This window comes from Eucalyptus grandis, chromosome 7, assembly GCF_016545825.1.
Source record: "Eucalyptus grandis isolate ANBG69807.140 chromosome 7, ASM1654582v1, whole genome shotgun sequence".
Classification (NCBI taxonomy): domain Eukaryota; kingdom Viridiplantae; phylum Streptophyta; class Magnoliopsida; order Myrtales; family Myrtaceae; genus Eucalyptus; species Eucalyptus grandis.
Genome location: NC_052618.1, coordinates 52,944,899 through 52,968,853, shown reverse-complemented (window position 1 = coordinate 52,968,853; position 23,955 = coordinate 52,944,899). Strand labels below are relative to the sequence as shown.

Genomic DNA, 23,955 nt, shown 5'->3' with positions numbered 1-23,955 from the left:
CAGAGCAGCATTTTGCTCCTGTGCCCTCTCCCTTTGAAACGAAACGCGAGAGGATACGTCTGATACTTAAGAATCCTTTGAAAACCGAATTTTGTTTTAAGTTTTAGCAACTCCTTTCAATGAATGTATGGAAGAAAACAAACTCTTCTTCCTCCTATCCAATTGTATATCGAAAAGCAGAGAGCGTGTGAGCTAGAATGTATGGCAGGGTTATTTGTTAGGATGAACAGCAGCGAGGCTGGACAAGGGTGAAGCTGAAAGGCAGAGACAGGATGGAGCCCGTTCCAAATCGGCGGATCACGATACTATGGCACAAATATGGCGGGATTGATTCGTACACAAGCTGTAATTCGAAGCAAAGAATCATGGCATCTGCTTGGTCTCACAAATGGTGATTGAATCACATTCAAAGATCAGAGTAGCACCCTATTGTTTCTGCGCCTGAGCCCTCTCACCTCCACTCATATTAGCATGACGATTTTAGCAATCCAGTTTCTCTGAAGAGAAGGTTAACGTTCTTTTCTTCCTCACATGATCAGATGAAAACTGAGTGCCCAGAAGAAAGATAAATTACAACGTGATCTCGAAAACCGGTCAATCAAGAAATCTCACGTCATCTGCACAACACAAAAATTGCAAAACTCTACACAAGAGTATGACTGGACATCAGCGGGGAAAGGAATCACCGGTCAACCCATGCTCTGGACAAATGTTTCAGTCAGGGTTTGACCGCTGATTACTTTTGTAGTGCCCACGATTATATCATATGCCATCCCCTCCTGCAGGCAAAACAGGGGAATATTTATTGTAATGAAATCATCTTGAAGATATAGCATGACTTGTAGCCAACTTCATACTTCCATCTTTAATGTTCCAACCACTAATTGAAAAGCCACATAGAGAATGAAGTGACATAAACTAATTAGATTTGACAAAACAGCTCTTTCATGCGTTAGACTCTGCCCGAAGTTTTAAAACTAGCAGCTTCATGTACACCAATCTGACCCACTTAACAGCCAGCGATTACAGTCTTAAAAAGAATTGCAAAGTTTATTTGTTCAATCTGCAAGAAAATACTAACAAACAAAATTGAGAACAAGCACCTGAGAACTGAGGAATCGTAGAGCAGAAATCTCCGCGAATGTTACCCCTCCCACGAAAACGACAAGTACCAGGGAGCGTCTTCCTCCAGTCACTCTGGCAAATTGAAAGAAGTTTCATAAGAACTATGGCTGCACCAGGATATCATAAATGTGAAAGTTATAGCATTAATTATGGAGCAATTCTAAAGAAAGTACCACTTGCATATGTCTGCTCTTTATCATTAAACCGATCATAAAACTGTCACAGTGGATTGAGGCAAAGGAGACTCAGAAAAGAAAGAAACGACAAACTCTCATCCAGGATTCGTGGTAAACAACCAGACTATTCTGATCATGAAGATAACTCCTCTAGCATCATTAAACTTTCCACTAAAGGAAAGAGGAAAATGAGTTTTAATTTTCACTGATCTCTTAATTGATAGGAGTAGACATAACTTCTCAGTTCCGCATATTATCCAGTCCGTTGATGATATACTAGCTTCCTCCTTCGAGTGAAAAGTACATCCTTAAGTTTATACATATAAAACAACTAAGAGATCAACTTATTTTGCTAGCTAAAGTAGTAATCATACCGCAAACTTAGTCAAAATAGAAGTCCAACAAAGCTAACCATTCAAAAAGAAATCAAACAGAAGAGCTAAGTATTATTTGACCAAAATCCCAAACTACATGCCAGAAATATAAAACGGTACCTCAAACATAACACCAAAGTTTATCTTGTGGCAACAAATTGGGAAAAGGAATATAAAGAAAAATGCCAATTTAAGCGGAGCCATATAGTTTGAAAATAAAAGGAAATTACTTGTCAACCGAAGCATCTTGCAACGAATCATTTGATTGACTGCTTGCAAACCTACTCTGCAGACAAAGCAGAAAGAATATGAGACAAACTAACACAACCACAGAGGCCCTCAATAGTTGACCATCAAATAAATCTCAAGTAGACCAATGAAACTACACCAAAGGTACAGGATTAGCATCCACATGTTAGTGATGATGCAAATGCACATGGTCTCTTAGGATAAGAACTACGAAATGAGCCAAAGAAATCATCCAATAACAGCTACAATATGAAGCATGAACATAATCGCTGAGAGAAAAATGAAGTGAACAAATAGCAGTATGCAAGAAACTTAAAATAGTACTTACTCTCTTCAATTCTGAATGGGGTCCTGGTAGCATTCTCAAGATCTCTTCAATGGGACGCCTACAAGTCATGATTATTGAAGTTCAAAGATTTCTCAGAAGGTATCAGAGCAAGCAAGCACTTTTGTACGCCAGGCATAAAAGAAATTGTTGAGTAAGAAGTGGTTGAAGTGAGCTTCTGTAAAATATAAAAGTATAAAATACTTGGGAGATGATGGGCTGGGCCTTTGGTTTTGGGATGTTAAAGCATACAGGTAGTTGTTTACAACCAATTAAATGTAATCCCCAAGTAAGTATATAATGACTAGCATTATAATATCTAGCATTTAAACCAGGACAATGATATTTGCTATTTCCTAATACTAAAACCTTAAACTCGTGCACGATAATAAAAATGCTGCTAGTAATAAGGTAAGAACAACTAAATGAAATACTAAGCACATGTATATGTTTATTAACATGTGAACTGGACGGTAATTAACAAGAAAGTAGTCAGATCGAATTATTTAAAATGACCATGTGAAACTCTTCAATTTCTGACACCAGAGATGCTACTTCTCATGGGCCTACCCAGGCATGAAACTCAAAGAATTTCAGTGGATTAAAAAAGCAAGAATGAAATCTTTACATTTTGTTTACTTCTAATGTGAATTGTCGTGAGGATCCACAGAAAAATTATTCTAAGCTAACAACCCAAAAGGGCCACCATGCATCATTGACTTCAACTTGCAAGCAAAACTGAGAAAGGCTCAAGCAGATTTCTTTCTGTTTTTTTGGGCCATCAAGGCTTATGTATATTAAAGCAAGAAATAGAATGGATATAACAGAAGCTAAAAAAGCAATCCAGCTCACCGAATACAAAATATATGTGAGATTCATGAGATAAAGACTCACCAACCAGATCGAATGGCATTCTGAACAAGTCGAATGCTAAGTGGCGCATATCCAGAAAATACATAGGCAATATCATTAGGACTGCAGCATAGAGTAACTTCAAAGTTCAGTCACAAGTGCAACGAGATGATCATGAAAAGAAAAAGGAGGATAGCTGAGAAGTACAAATCAATGGTAACAGCACGACATGATCTATGTGGAAAATTAGAAGCAGAGAACGAGATGAAGAATGATAGTACTTGGCTGTGTCAGTATCATCAACTACAAGCTGCAGAGCACGTTTTATTGTCAGCCAATTGCTCTTTGACTCCTGCAGTTTTGGGGAATACAGACCAATCAATATTTTCTAATTGAGTACCTTGTTAGAGGTAAAAGCACTTGGTGAAGGCACCATACCTGCTTTTTCAGCAGTCCAGCTTTTTCCAAATTGTTCAGTGTAGCCATGTGCTCAAAACCATAGCTATGAAGTAGCTCCCTCCTGAAACAAGATAAATGATACTACCAAATTTAAACATGGGAATATCAAGGTTCTGCTTGGAAAGTTAGAAAAAGGGGAGGGGATGAAAATTGGAGTGGAAAATGAGAGAGATTTTGAAATTTCTTTGTGAGAGGGAGGGAGAGAGGGAAAATAAAAGTTTTATAATCAAATTTTCTTTCCCCACCCTTTCTCTATCTTCCCAACCATAGTGTAAAGGACAAAGAACTCACATTTGGTATAAGAGTGTCATACTTGCCTTAAATAATCAAAATGCTTCTTAGGCAGCCCCGCATTTGTAATAGAGAACAGTATGAGCATTCGTAGGACATTGACAAAAGGTTCCTGCTTATGGATCATTTCTTCAATGTACTCAAAACAACTGCATGTATATAACAGATAACAAAAAAGAAAGTTTAGTATGAGAAAACTCCGGCAGCAGGTAACAAAAATCACTCATCAAAAATCAATCTATTCCTCTTCAAACCGATGAATTTCTCTCACTTCAATCCAGTAACTATCTATGGTTGTACATGTAGAGGGAAAAACCAGTCCCACCAATTTACCCTATTGGAATGGCAAGCCAAATGGACTAGGATCACTCAGAAATTATGTCTAATGGAATGATATTAACAGCCATACATCCTCCACAGCAATTAAAATCAGAGTATATGACACCAAGACATTAAAGAGAAGATGAATATATGAGGATGCATATATATTGGGCAGAGGAGGACCTTGGACTTGAGAGTCTTATCAGAGTAAATCAGGAGAAAAATGTCATTTTTCCTTGCCTTAAGAGGAATACTTAGCCACTAAAACCGAGTAAAATGCAACTTTCATTACAAGGGGATATACACCTTAATAAAATAATAAAGTAGAACTTATGCGAAAGAAGGAACATGCTAAGTTTATGATAAGAGGTACATTCAAAGAATTAGCTCACATGTCATAACTCTGAGCCTCGACCAGTGTGTGTTCCATGTCAAGTCGTGCAAGAAACGATGGCTTAGATGTGAAAGTTGATAAATGCTGAGCAAGATTTATGTGCCTCTGAAAAGAGAAAAGAAAGCAAAAAATTATAATTGAATTCAAGCAATTAGGAAATAAGCAAACAGCAAAATAAAAGGCAACAGTACTTACAGTCATTTCAGGTAGTGAATTCAGCTTCTTTACAAAATCCTTCAACTCCGAAACTGTCTGACTCTGTATGCAGTGTCAGAAAACTTTTCAGATTATCCCTCAAACTGTTCACAGGAGTATTAGAATGCCCCAAACACATTCAGTTGCAATCTAAAATTTCTACCCATTTATGCCATCTCAGCTACATGAACTAAACGCTTCTAGTGACAGACAATTGCAGCTATCAAATATATGCACGAAGGCTATCACATTCTGTCTGCTGAAAAAGGAACTAGAAGTCGAAGATCTCTGGGGCCTGTGGGATGTAGGCACATGCGATCAGAACCAAGTTGACTTACAGTTGTTGTCATCTCCGTATAATCTTGCTTCATTGATGTTGCTTTTTGACGTAAAACCTGCAAGCAAACTGCAGTTGGAACTAAGACATGGAACATCCAAGGATATGACCTCGAAGCAAAGATAGTAACATCATAGTACGAGGCAACATAAAGAACAAGATGATAAGTCAACCTGGACAACAACTTCAAAGTTGAGATCTCGTATCTCCTTGAAAAGCTTGTCACTAAAGTTCAAAACACAAACAGTGTCACTGGATCAAGGAATACTGAAAAGAAATATGGATAAACCATTGACATTACCGAGCAAAAGAGAAGTAAAAACCAACAAACACATGAATGCAACATACTTTATTTCTAATTTTTTCCCCGCTAAGAATGAACAAGGAACAATGAAGTGACAACCCTTCATAACAAACAAAACATGCAATGTATAAGCAGTTATATGAACTACAACGAAGTGGATCACATAAAAAGGGCTTCTCAAAAAGTGAGCCACACAAATCAAATGCTAGGATGGCATAGTCTCATCCAAACAGTATCTATCAGCTGAGGATATAACAGCCACAGCAGTGGTAAGCTAGAGATCTTACCTAGAATTGAGTGGAACTTTCATTTTTTTGCCTTCTTGTTGAGCACCCATGATAGATGCATCAAGCTCCACTGAACCATTGTTCACATGTAAAAACTGCCAAAATCGGAAGTATTAGAGATAACTTACAGATACGACAACAACGGAAAAACAGCACCTTGCCTTCTGAATGTGATCACATAGCTATTATAGTACATTTGCTGGTATACGATGCTCTAAATGTCCACAGTCAACCATCAGAAGGTCAAACAACTCATGTTTTGGCAAACGCCAAAAATATTTCAAAAAAGAAACATAGAGCACAATTAACTGCAACTACTTTCTCTAAATCACAATAGAGCTCATTAACATTCTTTTGGATAAACCAATCTGAACTATCAACAATAGTTTCAGCCTAATTTTTTTCTGAGAAATTTCTGATATCTCACATACACTTAATTCTTTGGGGAAAACCCATTAGCGGTCATTGTACTTTGATGCAGCCTGCAACTGGATTCTTGATTTTTTATTTCTCCGACCGAATGCATTTAACTTTAATTGATTTGCAATTGATGCACTAAGTATTTAAGAAATCAGTGACTACAACTAAAATATAATGAAAGTCTGTGTACACAATTAAGTGGAACTATAGTGGCTAATTATGCATCTAAACTGAAGTAAGGTGTTGTACCCTTTTAGAGACTGCAAAAAGTACCAAATAAGTCAATTTACCTCATCCAAGAGCCCTTCATAGGTTAACTGAGAACACATAGGAGTAACCATGTCAACCTGCAACCAAAAAGTTAAGCTTTTAATCACACTTCCAGTATCAATCAGACATTGGTGTCATGTTTTAATGGAATTCGTGAAACCGCATGATCTTGCAGTTAATGTCGCATGAACTCTGATGAGGATGCTCTTAGCAAAATAATTGCCCCCCCCCCATGGTAGATGGTTTGCGTAGCGCATTCAGGAGCACATTTAACTAAATATAAGACAATTCATCTTCCATAAACCTAAAATTTGGAAAAAAATAGTCTGATCTGATTCCTAAATCTTTACAAGTCTGCCAGAGCTGATCCTCCCAAGTTAGTGGAATATCTGTGTTCTTGCACTTCATAATGCTTCACCTCCAAAAGAACAGAAAATAAACTCGGAACCATAATTACCTCCCTATCAAGAAGAATAAGAGTGTTTATCTCTGGCACCACAATCTGCAATAATAGTCGAGAAGACAAATACACAAAATTAAACAGATGGTATGGCTAAAGTACCACTAAGCTTACAAAAGCTATGCATTATTACATCAGACGAACTGACTGGTTCCTCTGCTTGCATCCGATTAAGTATGTCTGCAACTCGTACTGAGCCTCTGCCCTTAGCTCTGACATTTGGTATCACCCCGAAAGCAAACTGTCAATCAAATTACTCAACATCACAACAGGTTCGATTTCCAACGCAACCAGTACAGGGAAGGAGAAAAGTAAATGCTGAAGCTCAAAAGCTTCTTATATGGTATGCATGATAATCGCACCTCAAGCTTGTGAATGGCTTTGGCAATATGCCAGAGCGAACTTGTATCACCATCGACTAGGCTCTCCTATCAAAGAGGGAAAGTGAGAAAAAGGAAGTAAGTAGACAATCTTATCAAAAGGAATTCTATTCTGGGACTGGCACACATCAGCTAATGAACTAGAGTTTATCCTTACTTTATAAGCAAGGTCCAGTTCGAATGATAGGACATCCTCGTCCATGGGAATGAGGTATAGTGGGTAGTCCCCTATGGTCAACAACTGATGAACTTTTTCCTCCTCAAAAATCTGCACAGCAAATGAGATGATTGAACAAACTTTACCAGACACTCGGAAGAGAATATCACTAGCAGTCAACTCATCCTTAGTGCATGGCAAAGATGCCAAATTTTCAAACCTTCTCACAAGCCACAGCCCGGCGAGGAACGAAATAAACATAGTACTCCCTCTGAAACCCCTTGGATTGATCGCCGTGAATGTGCGAGCATATAAATTTCATGAGATCAAGTTGAGCCCGGACGAGGTAAACAACTTTGGTAGATTCGGTTTGAATTGGTTCCGCAGAAAGATGCCTCAACTCCACGCCATGTTCCTGCCTCCAAGCAAACCAAACATTGTAAACCTTGATTCGAATGATGAATTCATTATTTGCAGTGTCTTTTCCCCACAAACAGAGTCATCGACCATTAACTACATGCAAACATCCTTGCCTTGAGAAGCGAAGTTTGGATGATTAGAGATAGCGAGCCACTGAGCTTCTGATCGACGACCAGACACTTCCTCCCCCGGATCTGAGAAAACGCCAAACTCGAACGAGTCAACATACGAAAACGAAAGCTCCAATTTCAAACACAAGCAAGCGCGACGCTAAGGAACCGGGAAGCGGACACGAGCCGGACGCGGTTCCATGCCGGAAACAGCTGAATTTGCAGAGAAAAGAAAAGCAGACCACGCCGCCTAATCGAGCTGGAAACGAAAGGACTCACGTTTTTCAGGATGGTTATGAGCTCCTTCTGCGACTGATCCCTGATTCCGACGAACGAAGCAGGTTTTAGACGACGAAAAAAAAAAAGGAAAAAAAAAAAAAACGGGATGCCGATGAGCAAAGTCCGATCGAAAAAATGAAGAAGAAATCGACGGCGAGTCGGGAGAGCGATGAGTGCCTGATCGACGGGAGGTTGACGGGAGCATTGTCGAGGTGCGGTATCTGCGCCATCCGAGCCGGGCGAAAGAGAGCCGAGTCGCCTCCTTGCAGCAGCCGCAGAGCCTCGTCGGAGAAGGAGAGACGGAGAGAGACGGGGGGAGAGGAAGACGACGACGACGACGATCGTCTCGAGCTTCTCCCGGGCTGGTAACGGGCCTGGGCTTGTTTTGTGTTTGACGGGCTGGACTCGCTCCTCCTTTTGGGCCTCCTCCGGTTTGCCTGTAGGTAGACCATCATTATGGTATTTTTGCGCCTTTTTGGGTGATCCATGGATCCTTCCGTCGTATTCGATTCGCGCCATTTCGGTCAAAGATTCCTAAAGAATTTTCACCTAAAAGTTTGGAAAAAATTTGGGACGTTTGGTTCAACGTTTGGCGTGTCCTGGCCAAATCTTTTGAAAGCTCAAAGCAAGTCCCCATCTGCTTTGGGCTTTCAGCATTTCAGAAATGCAAATCCACCTCTCTACTATTCATCTATTGACTTCTTTTTTTCTTTTTTCTAAACCGATCATCTTCCCCACACCCCAACCGCCGTTGACGGCGACTAATTTCATCGTATTTTATTTTTATTATTTTAAAAATAATAAAAACCCTTTGCAAATGTTGGGTTCACTTTTTTTTTGTCATTTTTATCTTTTGACAATCAAGTAGCCCAATTTTTATCAATATACTAGAATGATCATTAATTAAAGAAGATGATTAATATTACAATAATTAAAAAAAATTATTCAAAGTTGAAAACAAACCTAAAAGAACCTTAGGCCAAAAGTTGAGCTTTGCATCTAATTTATAATCAAATTCTTTTAATATAATTTTTTAAATAAATTTACTAATATATATATATATATATATATATATATATATATATATTTTACATTACTCTCAACATGAAAATGTAAAAGATTATATAGTCATTGTTTCTTTTTTACAATTTTAAAAATACTAAAACTAAAAAACTTAATTTGATTACACTAAATGGCTTTTCAAATATATGTTTACCAAATAGTCTTGTATTTCCCTAAAGCACTTTTTAGTTATAGTTTACCAAACAGTATAGCATTTCGGAAAACCCATTTACCTCAAAGGTATTTGCATTCTCCCAAGGGTATTTCCCCAAAACCGAACCAAATGGGCCCTCAGTGAGTCTCGTTAGAGGCGTGCATCGGTCCAGTCTAGTTCGAGAAATCAAACTAGACCGAGCCAAACCGAAATAGCCTATTTTGTGTGGTTCCTGCAGGGTCGAGTTCCCAATTCCTGATGCAGAATCAAATTTACCCATAATATGCCCTTTTTTTTTCTTCATGGCATGGACAAACAATCTCATAGCAAGTTGATTGTTGCAACATGTCGTATTCAATCAATATATATATATATTGAAAAAATTGTCCAAGAAATCCTAAATTTGTTTTACGACGTCTGATCTAGTCATAAATCTTTAAATTGTGTTAATTTAAACCTAAACTTTTTCAATCACATCAATTCAATTTTAAACTTTTTGACAATCTATCAACTTAGGATTAAATCTTTTGAAATTTGCCAATGTAGTCATTCCAGCAAATTATCAAAATAATAGGTTTAGATTGAATTGGCAAATTTTCAAAAAATGTATGACTAAATTGGCAAACTTAAAGGTTTGTGCCTAAATTGACTATCGTAATAAGTTTATGACTTCTTAAAGAATTGTCTCATGTATATCCATTGGATGCTAGTACAAAGCTTACAACACTGCGAATTGATTATGTGTTCGTTGTATGCCATATAACTGTTTACTATTTTCAATGGATAAGATGGGAAAATCCATATAACGAATGAATTGAAAATGGCTTTTGTGTTTCGAGTCACCAACTTCGGAAAAAGACTGCAGACTCGTTAGATCAAACGAATCAATATGTTGTGCACTTGGTAGGTATCATAGAAGAAACCCGAAAAAATAAAAATAAAAATACTGCCGATTTGCTGGTGCACAAAGTCAATTCTTGGTTCTACGAACTAGGAATCTACCTTGTCCGATCCAATCACGGGTTTTATGGTGGGTGCCGATTTACCTCAAAACTAATCACTCTTGAGGTTCCAATTGTTTTGCAAAAAAAAAATTTGGTGAAGACATCTTCCTTGTCTTCCATAATGTCAATGAAAATTTTTTGCTTAAATTTAGGAAAATGTGTTCTTCTTTAAAAATTGGAAATCGTTTTTTAAATATAAAACTATATATTGAGGCTTTGAGCATAAATTCTACAAATAGACATGAAAATCTCAATGTTTGCTCCTGATGCCAATGCTTGGGTTTCTAGCACCCAAGCTTATGTCCATTGAGGCCGAGCTCACAATATCGATGCTCGGGCCCAGGTCCTTGGCACCAATACTTGTGTCCATTGAGGCTAGACTAGCGACCTCAATGTCTGTGTTCAGAGCCCTAGTGCTCATGCCCAAGTCTCGGGTCCATTAAGGTTGGGTCTAGGATGCTGACATTCGCTTTACTCAATCAAGGCTAAGCTTAGGTCCATAAAAGGTCGAGTCTAGGACCTCAGTGCCAAAGCTCAAGTCCTTGACACCCGTGGTTAGGTCCACCAAGGTTGGGGATCATGAACGTAAAGTCTATGCCTCAGCCCTTGGCACCTGGGTCCATCAAAGTTAGGCCAAAGTCCCCAACACCTAGGTCAGGGCCCATTGAGGCCAGACTCGGAATCCTAGTGCCTATATTTAGTTTTATAACTGCTTATGCATAAAAACTAACGCTTGTATATTATATCTATTTAGGAAAATTAAATTAGAATTTATTTACCAAACAAGGAAATTATTTTCCAAATTCATTTTCAAGTTGACTGAAAGAAGTCATTATTTTTTTTTCAAAAACAACTTCTTCGAAAACTTTTTCAAGGTGGGGATCAGAGGGGGTGTGATCGCTTTAGGGTGTGTTTGGGAGTGGCCTTGAGAAGCCACTTTGAACCCCTAAAGATCCTTGGGCCAATGTAGGGGTGTTTGGTAAAAAAATTTCAAACCCCATTTGGAAAATGTTAGCCTTCACAAGGCTGAAAACTTAATGCAGGTTGGGGGCTGCCTTGGGCTTTAGCCTTCTCGGCATGCTGAGTTGAGGAAGTAAAATAAAAAAATTTCTTTCCAAATTATCCTCATTGGTTTTTTATTTTTCTGGTTTTGCCCTCACTATTCATCATATTTTTCTTTGCGAGCGGTAGCCGATGAAGGGCAAGCAATTGCCGGCGACCATCGCCCAGACGATTGTCGTCGAGGGGAGGCGCGATCGTCGTTGAGGGGTGGTGCGACCGTCGCACCATCTGAGTCGCGGTGAGGTCTGGGTCATTGACCTCATCGCAACCCAGATCTAGGGCGGCAGGGTCGCGGGAGGACCTTGCTGACCCTGATTTGGGTCGCACGATCTCATCGCCTTAGATCTGGGGGTGGCGAGGTCGCGTGACCTCCTGTGACCTCACTGCCCAGATCTAGGTCATGGCGGGGTCACCGAAGGTCACTCGACCCCAAGCGGCTTTTACCGGTGGTCTTCAGGGGTTGCTCGACCTCGAGCAGCCCTCCCTAGTCGTCTTTCGAGGCCGCCTAAGTCGGATGTCCCGCCGCAACAAATTTCGATCGCTGATGGTCGCTGCCCTTGCCGGCTAATCTTCTTTATTTTTCTTTTGATAATTTTTTTTATCAAAAAAAATTCTTTGTAAATATAATTTTTTCAAACACTATTTTGCTCAAATGTATTTTACAATGGACCTTCATATTACAATTTAACAAATACAATTTTATATTATGAAAAACTTTTTAATCTAAAATCCTTGGCATTTTTCAATGAATTTACCCAAAAGTCCAATCAAATGCACCCTTTTTTAAATTGGGGTCGTACAAAACGCATAGACATAACAAGCAAAAACGACGGAAGGGAAGCTCGATCCCACCGCCGGAACTTTCCCTAGAAAGGCTACGGACTATTTAAAAATTGCATCGTCACGTGCGTCATGACCGTCAACGCCACGGGCGGCGACGAGCGAGCCCCGGTAGTTCCGCATTCAACGTCGGACCGTCCATTTTCAAAGCACTAATAAATAAAAAGAGGGAAGGGAGGGGCGGCGACTCACGAGCCCTAACCTGGTCCTTGGGTTGGGCCCCACCAAGCTTTCGGAATTGCTTTCAAATTACTCGCAGGTCCCTCACTTGTTCAGTAACTTCAGATTTTCCCGCCACGTAAACACCCGCGCTGTCATCCGAAGCCGATCACAATTAGAGCACGTCACGGGTCAGTGAGAAGAAAAAAGAAGGTCCTGTTTTTCGGGAAATCGATCCGAAATTCCGTTTCCGACGGAAGGAAAATCCTAAATTCCGTTAAGTTTTACAAAAGGTAAAAACGGGACACATATAAAAGATTATTCTTAAATTTATCATCATTATAAGTTAATCATTTAATATTCACTATCGAATTTATAATATGCGTAGATTTTTTTAATGTTATAGTGATTTCATGATGCGTTTATTTAATGAGAGATAAATACTGTTAAAATCATTCTTTTAAAATTATCCACTGTATTATTTCAAAAAAGGAAGAAACGGAAACTATATCCGTTCTTCACGATAATACTTATTTTGTAACTGTTATTTTTACAAGGATATTCTTCGAATGCTTCGTTCCCGGCGGAGGTAACATAAGTGCGATGAAAGTGGTATTATGGTAATTTTATAAGATCCGCCAAACAATCCGATTCCCGAGGAAAAGTCCTCATCATCTCCCACCATAACTGATTCCCACGTTCTTGCTGCCACCACCGCACCGCTCCCCGATGGCCACCACCGGCACTCGCCTCCGCCGCCTCGCCGGCATCGCCACCGCCGCCGCCGCCGCCGCCGCCTGCACCTCCCTGACTCCGTCCGTCGCGTCCTCCGATCGCGGCGGCGGCCCGCCCTCGACGCCGTGAGGCGGAGGATCGTCGATCCCAGCGCCGCGGTCCCGCCGCCGCGAGCCGTCCAGGAATCGGCCCTCGTCGGCGCCAGCTCCGCCAACCCGCTCGACATTCTCGTGATCGGCGGCGGCGCGACCGGCTGCGGCGTCGCTCTCGACGCCACCACTCGCGGACTGCGCGTTGGACTCGTTGAGAGAGAGGATTTCTCGTCCGGCACTTCTTCTCGGTCGACGAAGCTGATCCATGGAGGTACTGAATCCAAACTAAGACGAGATTGGATGCGTGCACCGATCATGAATATTTGCACCTAGGAATTGAGTGCGTTTCGATTGGGTGAAGCTGAATTTATATGCTTTAAGGTCGGAGACTATCTAAGGGAATGGAATCCTTTCAATTGCATCGTACATTCTGTTTAGCTCATCGCTCATTCCCCTGTTCTTGTCCTACTTCCTGTATTAAAATTCTCTAAACGAAGCCTTTATCTTCGTTTCATAATAATCTTGTTTTCTAGGGGTTCGATACCTTGAAAAGGCTGTGTTCAATCTCGACTATGGGCAACTGAGGCTAGTTTTCCATGCACTCGAGGAGCGAAAACAGGTCATTGATAATGCCCCACACCTGTGCCATGCTTTACCCTGCATGACACCGTGCTTTAACTGGTTTGAGGTTGTATACTACTGGATGGGCTTGAAACTATACGATTTGGTAGCAGGAGCGCGCCTTTTGCACTTATCTAGATATTATTCTGCACAAGAGGCAGCGGAACTTTTCCCGACTCTTGCAAGGAAAGGCAAGGACCGAGTACTGAAGGGGGCAGTGGTCTACTATGATGGGCAAATGAATGACTCGAGGCTCAATGTTGGATTAGCATGTACGGCTGCCCTAGCTGGCGCAGCAGTTCTCAACTATGCAGAAGTGGTTTCCTTTCTTAAGGATGAAGTCAGTGATCGAATAATTGGTGCAAGGATTCGAGACAATTTGTCAGGTACATTAGTGACATTTTGTTTTGTCCTTTGAAGTAAGTAATATGGGTTTCAACTCTGCATCTTGGGACCAGATTTGCCATTTGACGGTTTTGTCCTTTAGCACATCCGATCCGATGCAGAAGTGTGGTTTTCATATGTAAATATCTTGCGGGAAAAAGAAAATTCTTACCAAAGTGATGAAATTTTTATAATTTTATAGTGTTAAATCAATTTGTGAAAATGTTCTCGCTTATTCATCTAGGAAGATTGGGATTGTGAAGCAGACAATTGATTACGGTTGATCACAAAGAATACAGACTGTGTTTCAGAATCTTCATTTATCTCATGTTTTTTGTGTATATCCAGACTTCGACCATTCATATGACCTCATGTTCTTCAAAAATATTCATATGGAAGATTTGTGTTTCTAATCTGAAATTGTGCAGACCTCTTTAACTTAAAAATTTACTAGAGTTTAATTCAGGATTCTTCCAATTAACAATTTCCTTATGTTTTCCATTATTGCAGTTTGTTTTCTTAATCATTTTTTTAGTTATTGTTCCTTCAGTATTATATTGATGTTCCCTCATAGTTCTAGTTATTCTTACTGGAATGACTTGCTGACCTCTGTACTTAGGCCAAGAATTTGACACATATGCAAAAGTTGTTGTCAATGCTGCCGGCCCATTTTGTGACTCTGTAAGGAAGATGGCTAAAGTAGATGCACAGCCAATGATCTGTCCCAGCAGTGGTGTACACATTGTCCTCCCTGACTACTACTCTCCAGAAGGCATGGGCTTGATTGTTCCTAAAACTAAAGATGGAAGAGTTGTTTTCATGCTTCCATGGCTGGGGAGAACTGTCGCGGGCACTACAGACTCTAACACTCCAATCACAATGCTACCTGAACCTCATGAAGATGAGATTCAGTTTATACTTGATGCCATCTGTGATTATCTCAATGTCAAGGTGGAGTTGCATTACCTGTTTTAGTTCCTGCATCTTAATGCAATGTTGTTTGTTCCTGGGAATTAAGTTTGTTTAATTGATCCTTTACTTAAGATGGTTGACATATGTCGATGATATTACAAAATGGAGCATTTTATTTAACATTATTTCATCAGCTTTTTCCCTGCATAAAGTGGAACCATAACTTTCTGTCATGTGAGATCTGATTTCAGTTTTAGGAAGTGAAGATTATATGCTGTACTGGAATTTGTTCGTACAGAAGCACACGATTTACATTAAGTGGTTGAGTGGTCTAAACTTTCATGCTTTGGGTTGGTAATGAGTGGTAGTATCGATTGAACTAATAATAGATGTGTCAAAAGCTGACCGAATGTCTAGGTTTAGTAATCACTACTTGTAATTGAGAATTTTATCGATTGATCTTAGAAAGCACGAAAATACTACTGATTTTTTTAGCTCTTTGGTTCTTTTCCATTTATCTTACTTGTTTCTAGGATTTGAAGGATTTTTGCCTAATTTAGGTTAGACGCACGGATGTTCTCTCTGCATGGAGTGGTATCCGTCCATTGGCAGTGGATCCCTCAGCCAAAAACACTGAGAGCATATCTAGAGATCATGTTGTGTGTGAAGATTACCCTGGTTTAGTCACCATCACAGGTGGAAAGTGGACTACATATCGGAGGTACCTTTTTAGTTTCATGGTTCTTTTTGTGGTTTTACCAACTAATGGCAAATTCATTGACTAGCTATAGAACCTTAACTAATCCTCGTTAGATTCAGCTACTGTGCTTTGTTGATGCTGTTGTGGAGCAATCGTTGTTTCCATAGCTCCATCAGCTAGTATTTATATTGATGTAATGAATTTCAGCATGGCAGAAGATGCAGTTAATGCAGCTATCCGGTCTGGAAAGCTAAAGCCGGCCAATGAATGTATTACTAACAACCTCCGACTGGTTGGGGGAGAAGGATGGGATCCTGCATTTTTTACAGTGCTTGCTCAGCAATATGTACGAATGAAAAGGACATATGGTGGTAAAGTTGTTCCTGGGGTGATGGACACTGCCGTAGCCAAGCATTTGTCTCGTGCATATGGAACTTTTGCTGAAAGAGTGGCAGCTATAGCTCAGGTTTAACTTCTTGCCAAGATTCAGTTTAGAATTATGTCTACCTATTAATACTAGAAGACTTAAATCCTTATACATGCTGGTACCTCCATCATCTGTGACCTCTAGAAGTTTTATTGACATAGGACTAACAGGCATTAGTTGGTTGAGAAAATTGACCAGAAGAAAAGAGTTATGCACTACTGCTTTAATACACGTGGTTTGAGATGACTGTTGTTAGTGTCTATAACAATGTTTGAGGGATGATAATGTGAAGACTGTCGATATTTCCTGGCAATTTCTTATGGAAATCTGAATAATGATTAAGTGATTTTGTTTTGAGCCATAACTCTAGCAAACATACTAAGACAAGGAGGTTCTGGTGGTAATATCATTCGGTAGTGGCGATTCCCGATGATCGCCATTAAAGATGATAGGAACAGCCCAAAAGCTAGTTGCTTGATTGTGTGACTGTGATTTGATACCTGCCACATCAAGGGCTTTGCAGTGCTGATTATGGCTTTAGGCTGAAAAAATTTGAATACTTTCTGGTCTTATGTTAGTTTATAGTTGTTTGGTTTTAGTTTCTTGTAGGTGCGCTGTTTTTTCACCATATTGAAGAATATATGTACAGCATTTGAAACTCATTATTTTTGCAACTAAAGATTGTTGGAATCCAGTAAATTCTTCTGCTGTTTTATCTTTGCCTTTTTTTTGTGGCAGCCTTTCTCAAAAATGTTATCGAGCATAGCTAATTTTGATATTTTATGTACTGATTGTCGATCACTTGAGATCTTGAAATCTTCAACTAGTTCATCATATCGGGTGATTGATCTTCAAGTTCATGGATCGTTCTCACATTATTCTCTTTTGTCTACTTTTAGGATGAAGGTTTGGGGAAGAGGCTGGCACATGGATATCCTTTTCTAGAGGCTGAAGTCGCGTACTGTGCTCGGTACGAGTACTGTGAATCTGCTGTTGATTTTATCGCCAGGAGATCAAGACGCTTTCCTCGACACTGATGCAGCCGGCCGGGCACTGCCTCAAGTCATCGAGATACTTGCGACAGAGCACCAATGGGACAAGTCAAGGAAGAAGCAAGAGCTAGAGAAGGCAAAAGCATTTTTGGAAACTTTCAAATCGTCTAGAAACGCGCAATTTCATGATGGGAAACACAAGTAACAGGTGCATTCCTTTCCTTTCCATTTGTCGCTTCAGCGTTTCGAAGTTCTTATGGGTTTTTGGGTTAGATCAAGTCTGATGGATTGAATTGCCCCTGTTGTTTCAGGATTTTAACTGACTGGGGGACAGTGTGGGTTTGACTTTGTCACTGTTCATGACAAATCGAGAAGGATATATTTAACTTTTCTTTTGTAATTTGTTTATTTCTTTGTAACCAGCTCCTTCATGCATTGGAAGGCCAGAATTACACTTCTGATTCTTTTCGAGTTAATAAATTGGGCTTCACTCTAGTGAGGTCGAAGCTGCGTTGGGCTCGAACAGTCTTGGCCCCAGATTTTTCGCTAGTAATAAATTTTTATTATCATCTAGTATCTGCAATTTGCTGGTATTTCACAATTTCTGACTTCCCTCCTGCGTTCTGCACGTTATATTCTATAAATCCGGGATCTACCGGCACGATTTGAAAGGTTACTAGTGAAAAGAAAATGAAAGAATCTGTGAGTTTTTAGGATTTCCGTTGCACTAGAATAGGATATGCACAGATGATTATGAAGGCATAGCACAGATAATCTTCACTGTCCCGTATCGACAGGGTTATAAATAGTAGAAAACAAAATTGGCCTTTTCAATCTTTATTTATTATACTATCTTGTCTGGTCGGTCACGATTTGTTAATATGTTTTGCAAAAATTTATTCGCATTATATAAATAAGACAGGTCATGAGTTAAGAGGAGGAAATAAGACGCATGCATCATAAGCTAGGAGAATTCTTATTGGGACTAATTCATCATGGACCAGATGAATTACCACCATTCGATGTTGTATACAAGAGGCATATAATGAATTAAAGAAAATGTCATATATGGTTTATGGTTAATAAATTTTGATATAACTATAATATTATCTAAAAACTTTTAATTTGCTAAATGTGAACCTTAAATTTTAACTCAACATATAATGTTTGAATGTTTAATTTTTTCAGTATAATCTCTAATTTTTTTGGTAAATGTTAAATCTAATTTCTAGATTATTATATTCTCAAATTCAATTTAATTTTAAATTATCTAGTCTAATGATTAAATTGAAAATGTATAAACTTTAAAACACAGCGAATAAATAAAAAAATTCATAAATTATTTATATAATTATTTCTATTAATAATGATTATAAATTATTTATATAATTATTTCAATAAATAATCACTATCCAAGTCTGCTTCAAGATTCCATAACTAATTTAGTGCCCTTGGAAAATATTGAAAAATAAATGGCATTTGCAAAAATCGTCAGGCATCTCTCCGACGAAATCCAAACCAGAGCGCGAACGATATCGAATGCATTGGATAGCTGATAGCCCATCCCTCCTCCCTCCCTCCTCCGGCCGATCGAGCACCGTCAAAAACCACCTCTCCCTCCCTCCCTCCCTCCCTCCGGTAGAAGCTGACCTCTCAGACCTCCCGCGCAACCCAACCGCCGTGCACGATGGCGGCGACCCTTTCGTGGTCGTCCCTCTCCAGGTCCTTCCACTTCCCGAGACGCCCCGCCCGTTCCCTCTCCCTCGCGCCTCGCGTCATCATCACTTGCTCTTCCTCTCCCTCTCCCTCTCCCTCCTCCCCTCCGTTGCAGTTCGACATCTCCTTCGCTCCGCCCAAGCCCAAGCCCAAGCCCAAGCCCAAGCCCGGCCCGGCTCCGACTCCGACTCCGGCTCCCGCGGCGTCGACTTCGTCTCCGGCGCGGGGCAGCAGCTCTTCATCCCCTGGATAGTCCGCGGCGAGGACGGGCAGCTCAAGCTCCAGTCTCACCCCCCCGCTCGCCTCATCCACGACCTCGCCCACGCCGACACCCAGGAGAAGAAGGCGAAGAAGAAGGATAAGCCGAAGAAGACTGCCACGGCGGCGGGGGCGGGCGGCGGGGAGCCAAAGTACTCCAAGGCGGCGCGCCGGTTCTACAACGAGAATTTCGGGGATGCCCCGCAGCGCCTCAGCAAGGTCCTCGCTGCCGCCGGGGGTAATTCAAACAAGTTTCTGGTTTTCTTGACTCTGGTGTACACTGCTTTGGTTCAAGTGTCGCTAATGTGTTTGCGAATATGCGTGTGAGAGCTTTTGGTTGATATATGTCTTCGTGGATTTTTTTTTTTCCATATTTTTTCTTTTGTAGATTTTTTATGAAATGGATTGTGCCTTCTAGTGGAAAGACGCTGAGATGTTCTAATCGTTTTGGAATTTACGCGATATTGCTGTTGACAGTGGCATCGAGACGGGGCAGTGAGGAGCTCATTTTCGAAGGCAAGGTCACCGTTAATGGCTCTGTGTGTAATACCCCTCAGGTCAGCTCCTACCGTTAGTGTTCGTTTACCATTTTCCTCTTTTCCTTTAGAAAGAATTTCCTTGTTGTTGTTTCTAGAATTATGTCATTTGTGCATAAGTTGGTCTTGAGAGAACATTCTTGGCAATCGTGACTGAACTTGATAACCAGCTTTAGTCCATAAGAAATTCTTTCTAGCTTTCCCCACCAACAAGGAGGGGAAAAGAAAGAACTGAAAAGGTATTATTTTTCTGGGTTTTTGTTGTTCTTCCAAGAGTGGAGCAAAAAGAAATTGAAGGGAAGTACTAGAAGCTTCCTGTGATGACATGTTGTTAATGTGGTTTTGCAAAGTGAGGACAAAAGTTATCATAATCAAAGGCAAAACTTGGTTATTGAGATAACTTCATCTTCAACCATTTGTTTATTTCTGCTGTTGAGATAATTTTACTGATGCAGACGCGAGTTGATCCTATGAAGGATGCCATTTATGTTAATGGGAATCGCCTGCCCAAAAGGTTGCCGCAGAAGGTCTACCTTGCTCTGAACAAGCCAAAAGGGTTTGCAGCTAACACTAAACACTATAGCTTATTCTGGAACATTTTATTAGGTTATTTTTCTCCTTTCTTTTGGCATAAGTTGATGTTGAAAATACTGACAGGTACATTTGCTCCGCTGGGGAGAAAGAGTCTAAATCCGTGTTGGAGCTGTTTGACGACTATCTGAAGATCTTGGTACTGTATATCCATACCTGACAGAGTGCCATTCTCTATTTATTAATCATTTATGTACTCTATCTTCCCTATATTTCTGCCTTAAAAAAATACTCATAGCTCAGTCCAAATGTCAATGGAAGGGCCCTGTCTTGTTCTTTGCAGCTTGAAGGATTTTTCCTAGACATTTTATCTATCTGCTGAGACTTATTCATTGGGAGCTTCGAGTTCTTATAAAATCTGTGACTTATATCATCTCTATTCATTTTTGGAAGCTAAGGAAAAATGTTGTTTGATTTTAGGGCAAGAAAAATCCTGGACTACCCAAACCCCGACTATTCACTGTTGGCCGCCTCGATGTTGCCACATCTGGCTTGATCATTGTGACTAATGATGGTATGATACTTAAGGAGATGCTGTAACAAATTATTCCTACGTGAACGTGAAGCTTCTTTGAGTTTAAGGTGCCATGGATCATGTTAAACTTTTCCATGTGCTACGTTTTGCAGGAGATTTTGCTCAAAAAATTTCACATCCTTCTGCAAATTTATCTAAGGAGTAAGTGTTTTACACAATGAAAAGAAGAAAATTGTGTGATGCTATGGATATTGTTCTCAATCTTTGGGGTTTGCATTCCAAATCTGTGGAATTTCATTTCGATGTGCTTGTTTTTTTAAAATATAATATATTGTATGGGTGAGAATTATAATAGTTTAAATTGTTGCTTTTCCATTTAACCATACTTGAGAGTTGACCTCAGTTTTGTTTCTGAATTGCAGATACATTGCAGCAGTAGATGGTGAGGTGCACAAGCGACATTTAATAGCTATCAGTCAGGGAACAGTTGTCGATGGAACTCACTGCATCCCAGACTCTGTGGAGTTATTGCCAAGGCAGCCAGAGAATCCAAGACCTCGTCTTCGGATTGTGGTACCTTTTGTCTCTTTAAAAAATATTGTGACAAAAAATACGTTATTCAGTTCCAAACACATTTCTAGCTCCTTACCAAAAAAAAAAAAAAAACACATTTCTAGCTGAAAGAAAATGATGAGAAATTTGCACTCTCTTTTGTTGTTGTTGCTTTTTTTTAATGTGTTCCTGATGCCAAAGTCTTGGAAGTAGTTTGTTCATGTCTGGAAGCAATCTATATTTGTCAAAAGAATAGACGGAGGAAAAATAGTTTAGATTAACTGAATCAATGATACTGAAAGCTGAAATGGAAGTGCTTATTCTCTCATCTTCAGTGCTGAAAATGCAAAATACTTCTATTTCTGTTTCTGACTTCATTTGCTTTATATGCCACATCGTGGCGAGATGAAAATTGCAGAGTATTGGCATGTGTAGGAACACTTAACTCTATTGAGAACAAAATGAGAAAACCTGAACAATTTAAATCGTCTTTTGTCTTTATAATCAATCTTCCTTCCGTTGCCTTGAGTAGCTTTCATGTCACATAACATTATTCGCCTTGTTGGGCATCTCCAGGTCCATGAAGGGAGGAACCATGAAGTCAGGGAGCTTATAAAAAATGGTGGACTTGAGGTTAGATTGGTCGATTGGGGAACAAACTTATTTTTGCAGATGTGGAAAAATATGCATGGTCTGTAGACTAAGCCCATCTAGACTGTTGATCATGTGGGCCTGATGGTGGGACCCACATGATTAATGGTTCGAATGATCTCGATCCACTTAGTCTATAGACCACATAAGAATTTCTCCGCAGATGCTAACATACTTTCATGGAAAAGAACTTACCTCTTGTTTGCTTTTCCAGATTTATTCATTAAAGCGAGTCCGAATTGGTAGTTTCAGACTTCCGGCAGATCTTGGGTGACTCCTCTTAACCCTACCCCTTTGTCATCTGTGTGTCCAATTTACACTATTCCATTCTTGATGCATTTCATGCATGAGCACACTTACGAATGCATGTTTTGCGTGAGATGATACTTTCATATCAGTCAGTCATTGCTGATAGCTCTAACTTATGCTATAGCACATTCTACAGGGAATGAAGTTATGTTATCTCTTCATGTAACTACCGTCCAGGTGGTGAGATTCATTAGAACTTTTTGTCTAATTTGTTATCATTTCAGGCTCGGGAAACATGTTGAATTGAAACCAGCTGACCTTCAGGCACTGGGTTGGAAGAGCTGAGAAGTCACTGCTTTTGCTGGATTGAGTTTCTCTGAAAATTCTCCTGCAAGAACACTCAAATGACAAATGGTGAAAGATGTTCCTTGTCAAGGAGAATTTGAGCATTTGCTTCCTGCCCTCTGAGCTGCTGGTTTAGCTACATTATTTATTACTTGAAGATTAATACCATGGGAGGCAGTTGCAGTCGATCGACATTCATACCAGAGACGGAAAATTCTAAGAGCTGGTAGAGTCATCTCTGTTGCAGAATTTCTGGCTGAGTATATATTGAGGAGAAGAGGAAACTCGTGGTCATCAATTTCTATTGCAAGAAGTTTTAGCTTCGTTTGGAGGACTTAAGAAATTAATTTTTCTGTTCATTTTTTGTGAGAACATGCTCTTCTAAGATCTGCACATAATGCAATTAAAATCTATTTATTGAATCATAGACTTGAATTGGACACGAGATCATATCTTAACACCGTCCATGAAAATAACTTTCTTGTACCAGAGTGTATATTGGTTTTGTAGGGCTTCTTTATCCACTTGCTCATATTTCCTTTTCATGTTTTGCTAGTATTTTAATTTGTGATCTCCAGTTGATTCCTTGGTTTTGAATTCTACTATCTTCTCCTCCTGTTTTGCCAACCATTGTGCATGAACCAGTGTCATGTCTTGGTGCAGTCGAGCCCATCTTGCATTCATTGCCTACTGCTAAAAGGTAATGCACAGGGATTGTCCATGCACTGGTCTCACGTGCTAATTAGGCCGAGCTTGCGCAATATCGACTGATGTGCAAAGCTATGTTACCCTTCGGTTGCGCAATTTTACCTGAATGGGCGTTCTAACTGCTGTTGCTCCTGTGCATGTGCCACATTTGACATGGACAGTTCTTGGCTTATCAAATATAAAGATTCCATTCTGCCCTGATAAAACTTTTCATATCTTTCTCGTTTTATGCACAACACGGTGTAAGTAAGTACATTCATTTTTCAGTGCGAGCGAGGTTGATAACCTTGAATCTGGATAAAAGAGTTTCAGCTGGTGCCCATATTGCTACCAGTCTTTGTAATGATGGGTCGGTGGGGAAAGAAGAACATTTTACTTACAAAAGAAAAAAGAACCAAGGAACAAATGTAGACACTAATTTGATGCTAAAAAGATAAAGATAGATAAAAGTGCATATTTCAATACTCTTATATTGGAAGGGAACCTAAACGTTCCACCCATTGGCCAGCAAAAGTAGTGAAAAAAATTGTAAATTTCAAAATTCC

General features: G+C 39.8%; 3 protein-coding genes across 4 annotated transcripts; 2 read left to right on the top strand and 1 right to left on the bottom strand.

Moving 5' to 3' along the window:
* Positions 1-379: 379 nt before the first annotated feature.
* Positions 380-8,526, bottom strand: LOC104454242 (vacuolar protein-sorting-associated protein 33 homolog). The gene is made up of 22 exons (XM_010069032.3): positions 8,363-8,526; positions 8,186-8,225; positions 7,910-7,990; positions 7,597-7,791; positions 7,377-7,487; positions 7,202-7,267; positions 6,973-7,080; positions 6,837-6,881; positions 6,400-6,456; positions 5,690-5,784; positions 5,272-5,323; positions 5,100-5,156; positions 4,762-4,824; positions 4,565-4,671; positions 3,878-4,000; positions 3,540-3,621; positions 3,383-3,453; positions 3,144-3,224; positions 2,253-2,310; positions 1,906-1,961; positions 1,104-1,197; positions 380-779 (listed from the first exon to the last, which is right to left on the bottom strand). The coding sequence occupies exons 1-22, from the start codon at positions 8,413-8,415 to the stop codon at positions 690-692; spliced, it is 1,785 nt and encodes a 594-aa protein (XP_010067334.1). The 5' UTR covers positions 8,416-8,526; the 3' UTR covers positions 380-689.
* Positions 8,527-13,119: 4,593 nt separating this feature from the next.
* On the top strand, positions 13,120-17,866 carry LOC104454243 (glycerol-3-phosphate dehydrogenase SDP6, mitochondrial). The gene is given in 9 exon segments (XM_010069033.3): positions 13,120-13,313; positions 13,316-13,564; positions 13,827-14,300; positions 14,918-15,249; positions 15,771-15,931; positions 16,118-16,376; positions 17,237-17,355; positions 17,357-17,537; positions 17,641-17,866. Coding segments are annotated over 8 exon segments (1,890 nt in total). The 5' UTR covers positions 13,120-13,195; the 3' UTR covers positions 17,535-17,537; positions 17,641-17,866.
* A 973-nt stretch (positions 17,867-18,839) lies between these two features.
* Positions 18,840-23,226, top strand: LOC104454244 (putative ribosomal large subunit pseudouridine synthase SVR1, chloroplastic). 2 transcript variants are annotated; one of them, XM_010069035.3, is made up of 10 exons: positions 18,840-19,541; positions 19,781-19,860; positions 20,295-20,395; positions 20,497-20,569; positions 20,851-20,944; positions 21,058-21,106; positions 21,328-21,478; positions 22,034-22,090; positions 22,323-22,378; positions 22,642-23,226. In XM_010069035.3, the coding sequence occupies exons 1-10, from the start codon at positions 18,869-18,871 to the stop codon at positions 22,700-22,702; spliced, it is 1,395 nt and encodes a 464-aa protein (XP_010067337.2). In that variant the 5' UTR covers positions 18,840-18,868; the 3' UTR covers positions 22,703-23,226. The 2 variants fall into 2 exon arrangements, with proteins under 2 accessions (XP_010067337.2, XP_018715406.2); XM_018859861.2 differs by having other exon boundaries at positions 22,323-23,226.
* Positions 23,227-23,955: the final 729 nt, after the last annotated feature.

What these genes read in the sequence shown, in the direction of transcription:
- LOC104454242 (XM_010069032.3), bottom strand. Translation starts at nt 8,415, where the DNA reads ATGGCGCAGATACCGCACCTCGACAATGCTCCCGTCAACCTCCCGTCG. An exon ending in AACCAGTCAGTTCGTCTGAT is followed by an intron (nt 6,882 to 6,972) that starts GTAATAATGCAT and finishes CTATTATTGCAG; the next exon opens with ATTGTGGTGCCAGAGATAAA. An exon ending in GAGGCTCAGAGTTATGACAT is followed by an intron (nt 4,001 to 4,564) that starts GTGAGCTAATTC and finishes ATATACATGCAG; the next exon opens with TTGTTTTGAGTACATTGAAG.
- LOC104454244 (XM_010069035.3), top strand. Translation starts at nt 18,869, where the DNA reads ATGCATTGGATAGCTGATAGCCCATCCCTCCTCCCTCCCTCCTCCGGC. An exon ending in CTGTGTGTAATACCCCTCAG is followed by an intron (nt 19,861 to 20,294) that starts GTCAGCTCCTAC and finishes TTACTGATGCAG; the next exon opens with ACGCGAGTTGATCCTATGAA. An exon ending in AGACTTCCGGCAGATCTTGG is followed by an intron (nt 22,379 to 22,641) that starts GTGACTCCTCTT and finishes TTATCATTTCAG; the next exon opens with GCTCGGGAAACATGTTGAAT.